This window comes from Procambarus clarkii, chromosome 14 (genome assembly GCF_040958095.1).
Source record: "Procambarus clarkii isolate CNS0578487 chromosome 14, FALCON_Pclarkii_2.0, whole genome shotgun sequence".
In the NCBI taxonomy this organism is placed as follows: Eukaryota; Metazoa; Arthropoda; class Malacostraca; order Decapoda; family Cambaridae; genus Procambarus; species Procambarus clarkii.
In genome coordinates, this window is record NC_091163.1 from 10,101,671 (window position 1) to 10,110,209 (window position 8,539).

General features: G+C 43.5%; 1 protein-coding gene across 4 annotated transcripts in view; it reads left to right on the forward strand.

Annotated features, from left to right (window-relative positions):
* The first annotated feature begins 1,547 nt into the window (after positions 1-1,547).
* Imp (IGF-II mRNA-binding protein) overlaps positions 1,548-8,539 on the forward strand; it is a 426,087-nt gene continuing 419,095 nt past the window's right edge. For 2 of the 4 annotated variants that reach the window (XM_069324365.1, XM_069324366.1), the window contains exon 1: positions 1,548-1,865. In XM_069324365.1, coding sequence (XP_069180466.1) covers positions 1,688-1,865 — 178 coding nt within the window. In that variant the 5' untranslated portion in view covers positions 1,548-1,687. The remainder of the gene's footprint in view (positions 1,866-8,539) is intronic. The other 2 variants (XM_069324367.1, XM_069324368.1) reach the window with 2 other exon arrangements.

Below are 8,539 nucleotides of genomic sequence, written 5' to 3' on the forward strand. Positions count from 1 at the left end.
GACAAGAGAGAGCAAGCTCAGCTTAGCTGCCAACACCCACACTCACAGCTCCTTGACAAGAGAGAGCAAGCTTAACTTAGCTGCCAACACCCACACTCACAGCTCCCTGACAAGAGAGAGCAAGCTCAGCTTAGCTGCCAACACCCACACTCACAGCTCCTTGACAAGAGAGAGCAAGCTTAACTTAGCTGCCAACACCCACACTCACAGCTCCCTGACAAGAGAGAGCAAGCTCAGCTTAGCTGCCAACACCCACACTCACAGCTCCTTGACAAGAGAGAGCAAGCTTAACTTAGCTGCCAACACACACTCACAGCTCCCTGACAAGAGAAAGCAAGCATAGCTTAGGTGCCAACACCCACACTCACAGCTCCCTGACAAGAGAAAGCAAGCTTAGCTTAGGTGCCAACATCCACACTCACAGCTCCCTGACAAGAGAGAGCAAGCTTAACTTAGCTGCCAGCACCCACACTCACAGCTCCCTGACAGGAGAGAATAAGCTTAGCTTAGCTGCCAACACACACACACACACACTCACAGCTCCCTGACAAGAGAAAGCAAGCTTAGCTTAGCTGCCAACACCCACACTCACAGCTCCCTGACAAGAGAGAGCAAGCTTAGCTTAGCTGCCAACACCCACACTCACAGCTCCCTGACAAGAGAGAGCAAGCTTAGCTTAGCTGCCAACACCCACACTCACAGCTCCCTGATAAGAGAGAGGAAGCATAGCTTAGCTGCCAACACCCACACTCACAGCTCCCTGATAAGAGAGAGCAAGCATAGCTTAGCTGCCAACACCCACACTCACAGCTCCCTGACAAGAGGGAAGGTTTTTGGGGGTCTGGGAGGGAGGGTGTTGGGGTACTTGGAGGGAGGGAGGGAGGGAGTGAGAGACAGGGGAAGGGGGGGGGGGAGGAGAGGTACTACAGGGGCTAGCATAGGCATACTGCCACCCTCTCATCACTATCAACAAACACCTCCTCACCATCACTCTCCACTGTATGAATATGGTTGGTGGTATGAGTCTGTCAGCGGGGTGATGGCGAGGGATGGGACCGAGGTATTAAATGTTCATCACAAGTTCAGCTGACACGCAGGTAAAGGTCACTATTTTCACTATTTTTGTTGAGAGTGAACATGCGCAAGGCTACAGGCCTATAGTGGGATGGGTGAGTGTTGTGGATGACACACACTGCGGACCTTTGACGTTGTTCTGGTCGCATTATTGGCTGACACACACTTACTGAATTATTAGTGAGGCCTACAGGCCTATGGGCACAGATAGGCAGCAGGCGTATGCTGCGTATTTACCAGAATCTCTAACTTTTGCCATTTGGAACGAATATCTCCAATAAGCACCAAGCCAGTAACTCACCTCTGGTCACGTGGCGCAGTGCTTGAAACTGTGATTGGCAGAGACGGCAGCGGGCTGCGGGGTGGAGAGCCAATGATAACTGTGGTAGTGTGTGGCGACTAATGGGAGAGGAGAGCGGGTGTAGCCCCGCCCCCTCGGGGAGACGGAGGGCGGGGCTGGGGGGGAAGGCGGCCCCGCCCACGTGATAAGTCAGCGGGCGGCAGCAAGCAGGGAAACAAGTGTGAAGCGCTTCACATCCCAGTTCAAACCCCCTCACCCACTTGCAATAGCCCTATACAGTGTCTCTAGTGCATAATCAACCACTCAGTTATAATGATGTCAAAGTTGTACGTGGGGAACCTTCCCACGGACGTGAACGAAGGCACGCTGCGACAGTTATTTGCCGATCAAGGAGTGAATACTACTAATGTGCTTGTGAAGCGCGGCGGCTATGCCTTCCTCGACTGTACAGACCAGACAGGGATCGACAGGGCGATCGAGGTGCTCAACGGTACGTAGGAGAGGACAGAGATTGTTTGTTGCATCTTGAGAGTGAGAGTTTGGTGTGTATAATGTGAGGGAGGAGCCCGGAGATCTGCGTGCCGGTAGTCGACGACAACTTCAACATGGCTTCCATTATGGGCGGGCCTCCAGTGTAAACATTGGCGATATCCTTGATAATAAGTCACCGTGTGGGGCTGTACCGCTGTGCTGGCACTCCCACAGCTCCTGCAAGCCGGCAGCAAGCAAACCCTAGCTTGCAGCCGCTGTATTAGTGGTAAATAGGGCAGGCATCTGTAGGCCTAGCTGCCGAGGTCCGCTGGCGTATGCGTTCGAGTTTGGCGATAGTTATTTTCCCGGCATATTTCTAGTTACTGTTTCATTCATTAGATGTAATGGGCTGGGATGGTCCCGACATGTTATGTGGGGTGAAGAACCTTCCACATGAGGGTATATATAATATAAAACGGTTTTATATAGGCTGACAAGACGGCGTAAGCCTATAGAAAACGGTATTATATAGGCTGGCAAGACTGCGTAAGCCTACGCGGGCCTACTCACCGCTCTATACCTCCCTAATGTCACTTTTGGATGCTTTTATTATGCATTGATCAGCCAGCAATATTGCTTTACTTAGCAAAATAACGCCAAGAACCATCAAAATAAGGGCCAAGAATAGGCTGAATAAATCGATAATATTGATTCGGTACCAGAGTTGGTAGTCTTGCCAGCCTGTTATCATAGTTATTTAAGGAGCGCGGGAGGTATTGTAGCGCCAGAGGTTGTATAAAACCTTGGCTCATCGTGGGGTTTAGTGGCTTGAAGTGTCGCTCTCTTAGTCTCTACGGGAGGAAGCAAGTGTCTGTCAGTCAAGATAGGCTGCTATATACATATTATTGCTATTGAATCTGATGTATTATACCACTTAAGCACCGAAAACTATGATGAACTGTCATTTAAAACTGTCCAATAATAATGACGGGCAGCATGGTTAAAAAAAAATATTAGCCACCCGATACTTGTGAACCCATGAGAGGAAGGGCAGACTAGGAGTCGCCAGGGTTGGCAGCCTTGGTGGGCAAATTCCTACCATCCCGACCCAAAACGTGGCCACCACCACCACCCATACATACCCTCCTTCCCTCCTTACAGCCAGCCCCACACTACACAACTGTCTTCTTCCCAGGGTCACTGCCTCGTCCTTAAGGTCGCCGCTCCCACTCCCTGTCCCACACCTTACTGCCAGTCCGCCTCACCCCCACCCCACCCCCACATCACAATACCCCCTCCCTCTTATATAGATAGATATTTAGATATTTAAATATCTATTACCATCGGGATGTTAGGGGTGATATAGCCTCTGCTACCAACATCTTTTATCCCAACATCTCTGCGACACTTTTGGTTAGTCTAGTGGTTAAGGTACCATGTACGCCAGTTGCATAGTTCCTGTATATATACATTATATATATATATATATATATATATATATATATATATATATATAATATATCTGTGTAGATATATATCTGTGTAGATATATATAAACATATATCTACACATATGTGTAGATATATATCTATATATGTATATATATCAACATACATCTACACATGTATGTAGATATATATCTATATATGTATATGTATCAATATATGTATGTGTAGATATATATCTACACATATGTATAGATATATATGTACACAGATATATATATACAGTTATATATAGATATATCTACACAGATATATATATAGATATCTACAGATATAGATATCTAGAGATATATATATATATATATATATATATATATATATATATATATATATATATATATATATATATATATATATATATATAGTGTGTGTGTGTGTAGATATATATCTATATATTTGTATATATGTATGTGTAGATATATATCTGTATATATGTATGTGTGTGTATATATATATATATATATATATATATATATATATATATATATATATATATATATATATATATATATATATATATATATATATATATATATAATGTTGTACCTAGTAGCCAGAACGCACTTCTTTGCCTACTATGCAAGGCCTGATTTGCCTAATAAGCCAAGTTTTCATGATTTATTTGTTTTTCAACTACCTAACCTACCTAACCTAACCTAACCTAACTTTTTCGGCTACCTAACCTAACCTAACCTATAAAGATAGGTTAGGTAGGGTTGGTTAGGTTCGGTCATATATCTACATTAATTTTAACTCCAATAAAAAAATTGACCTCATACGTAATGAAATGGGTAGCTTTATCATTTCATAAGGTAAAAATTAGAGAAAATATATTAATTCAGGAAAACTTGGCTTATTAGGCAAATCGGGCCTTGCTTAGTAGGCCGAGAAGTACGTTCTGGCTACTAGGTACGACATATATATATATATACACACATACATATATACAGATATATATCTACACATACATATATACAAATATATAGATATATATCAACACACACACACTATATATATATATATATATATATATATATATATATATATATATATATATGTATATATATATATATATATATATATAATATGTATGTATGTCGTACCTAGCAGCCAGAACGCACTTCTATGCCTACTATGCAAGACCCGATTTGCCTAATAGGCCAAGTGATTTTCTTTATGTTCAAAATATAAATTTTGTTTGCAGTTGTTTTATTTGAAAAATTATTATATTATAATAGGAACATAAAGTATTGACTTAGTTATGTTAGTTTAAGTTAGGTTACGACAGGTTAGGTTAGGTAGGGTTGGTTAGGTTTGGTCATATATCTATGTCAGTTTTAACTCAAAAAAAAATTAACTCATACATAATGAAATGAATAGTTTTATCATTTCATAAGACAAAAATTAGAAAAATATATAAATTCAGGAAAACTTGGCTTATTAGGCAGATCAGGCTGTGCATAGTAGGCCAAGAAGTGTGTTCTGGCTACTAGGTACAACACACACACACTATATATATATATATATATTAATACTGTATTATATAGTGTGTGTGTCCAAGGAGGATGAATTGAAACAGGAATTTCCTAAAGTACTTTTGTATATTAATACATCTTCAGAAGGAATGATTTACAAGCCAAGTATTGGACATATATATAGACAGGAGAGAGAGGTGAAATGAAGAGGTACAATGAAAGATGAATAGTTAATCAGGCACCACTAGAAGAGTTTGAGATCACCACTGGGGATGTAAGGAAGCTTTTGCTAGAGTTGGATGTAACAAAGGCTATAGGCCCAGATGGAATCTCCGTATAGATACTAAAGGAGTGGAGGCACTGTGCCTGCCACTCTCCATAGTGTATAACAAATCACTGGGAACAGGTGAACTGCCAAAAATTTGGAAGACGGCTAATGTAGTCCCGATATACACGAAGGGGGATAGGAGGCACTGAACTACAGGCCAGTGTCGCTAACTAGCATACCATGCAAGCTGATAGAGAAGATTGTGAGAAAAAAGCTAGTGAAACATCTGGAGCGAAAGAACTTTGTAACACAGCACCAACATGGATTCAGGGATGGCAAGTCCTGCCTCACAGGATTAATTGAATTCTACGAAAAGGCAACAAAAATCAGGCAAGAAATTGAGGGGTGGGCAGACTGCATATTTCTGGATTGCCAGAAAGTCTTTGACACAGTACCACACAAGAGGCTAGTGAAAAAGCTGGAAATGCAGGTAGGAGTGAAAGGGAAGGTACTCCATTGGATAAGGGAGTACCTAAGCAACAGAAGACAGCGAGTCACTGTGAGGGGTGAGGTCTCAGACTGTTGAGACGTCACCAGTGGAGTCCCGCTGGGGTCAGTCCTTGGACCTATCCTTTTTCTTATATATGTAAATGATCTCCCAGAGGGTATAAAATCGTTCCTCTGTTTGCTGATGATGCAAAAATTATGAGGAGGAATAAAACAGAGGATGATAGTAGGAGGCTAGAAGATGACTTAGACTGATTGAATGGTCAAAAAATAAATTGCTACTGAAGTTCAACCCGAGTAAATGTAAGGTAATGAACTAGGACGATGGAAACAGGAGGCTAGACTCAGGATACAGAACGAATTCACACACACACACACACCACAACACACACCACAACACACACCACAACACACACCACAACACACACCACAACACACACCACAACACACACCACAACACACACCACAACACACACCACAACACACACCACAACACACACCACAACACACACCACAACACACACACCACACTCACACACACCACACTCACACACACCACACTCACACACACACCACACTCACACACACACCACACTCACACACACACCACACTCACACACACACCACACTCACACACACACCACACTCACACACACACCACACTCACACACACACCACACTCACACACACACCACACTCACACACACACCACACTCACACACACACCACACTCACACACACACCACACTCACACACACACCACACTCACACACACACCACACTCACACACACACCACACTCACACACCACCACACACACAACCACACACACACCACACTCTCACACACCACACTCACACCACTCACACACACACACCACACTCACACACACACACCACACTCACACACACACACCACACTCACACACACACACCACACTCACACACACACACCACACTCACACACACACACCACACTCACACACACACACCACACTCACACACACACACCACACTCACACACACACACCACACTCACACACACACCGCACTCACACACACCGCACTCACACACAGCACACTCACACACAGCACACTCACACACAGCACACTCACACACAGCACACTCACACACACCACACTCACACACACCACACTCACACACACCACACTCACACCACACACACACCATACACACACCACACACACACACAACCACACACACACACAACCACACACACACACAACCACACACACACACAACCACACACACCACACACACACACACCACACACACACACAACCACACACACCACACACACACACAACCACACACACCACACACACCACACACACACACACACCACACACACACACACACCACACACACACCACACACAAACCACACACACAATGTGTGTGTATGTGTGTTTTTGTGTGTCTCATCGTGGATTCACACACACCACAGCTTCCTGCACTAGTGGGGAGGGCGGTTGAAAATGGACATAGGAAAGTGAGCTTCAATGTAATGTACTCAAACATTGATGGGATTACCAACAAAGCAAGTGAACTGGTAGAAAGGGCGCAGGAAGAAAACCCAGATGTAATAGGACTCACAGAAACAAAATTGTCAGGATTCATAACAAAGGCAGTGTTTTCAGAGGACTTTTATATAGTAAGGAAAGAGAGGGATGAGAGAGGAGGAGGAGTGGCCTTGTTGATGAGGAAGGACTGGAGCTTTGAATAGATGGAAATTCCGGGCTGCGACGGATTCAGAGATTACATAACAGGAACTATGACAATGAGTGGACCTAAGATAATAGTGGCAGTCATTTACAACCCTCCATTAAATGGCAGAATACCCAGACACGAGTTCGACAGAAACATGGCTACCATTAACATAATAGAGAGAGAAACTTCAGTTGCTTGCAGAAATGGATCCAGACTCTTAATCATGGGCAATTTCAACCATGGAAAGATAGACTGGGAGAATGGGGACCCACATGGAGGTGAAGACGCATGAAGATCTAAACTTTTGGAAGTGAGTACAAGGAACTTTGAGCCAACATGTCAAGGGACCCACAAGAATGAGAGGAAATGACAAACCAGCTGGACTCGACCTGATATTCACCTTAAATGACTCGGAAATAAGGGAAGTCAAATATGAAGCCCCCATAGGAATGAGTGACCACAGTGTATTGATATTTGAGTTTCTGGTAGAAGTAAGGATAACCTATCCAAGGATTGGAAGGAAAAAGACTAAATTACCAAAGAGGAAAATATGACGAGATGAGGAACTCCCTAATGGGAATGCCATGGGAAACAGAACTCAGAGAAAAGACTGTACAGGATATGATGGATTATGTCACTCAGAAGTGTCATGAGGCTGAAGACAGGTTTATCCCAGTCCAAAAAGTGAAAAATGAAAAGCAACAGAAGAATCCGAGGTTCAACCAGGAATGTGCAGCAGCGAAGCAATTGAGTAAAAAAACAGGGATAGATACCAGAGGGGCAGAAATGAGTTCATCAGAGTGAGGAGAGAAGCAGAGAGACAGTATGAAAATGACATCGCGAGTAAAGCTAAGACCAAAACTGCTCCACAGCCACATCAGGAGGAAAACAGCAGTGAAGGAACAAGTGATGAAAGTGAGAAAAGGGGAGAACAGATACACAGAGAACGACAAAGAGGTGTGTGAAGAACTCAACAAGAGATTTCAGGAGGTCTTCACAATAGAACAAGGAGAGGTCCCTGCACTAAATGAGGAGGCAAACCGAACAACCTTGGAGGAATTTTACCTCACCAGTGATGAGGTCAAAAGTAATCTGTTGGAGCTGAATGTGTCAAAGGCTGTTGGGCCTGACAGAATCTCACTGTGGATTCTAAAGAAGGTGCAGAAGCACTAAGTGTGCCACTCTCTATGGTGTATAACAGGCCACTGG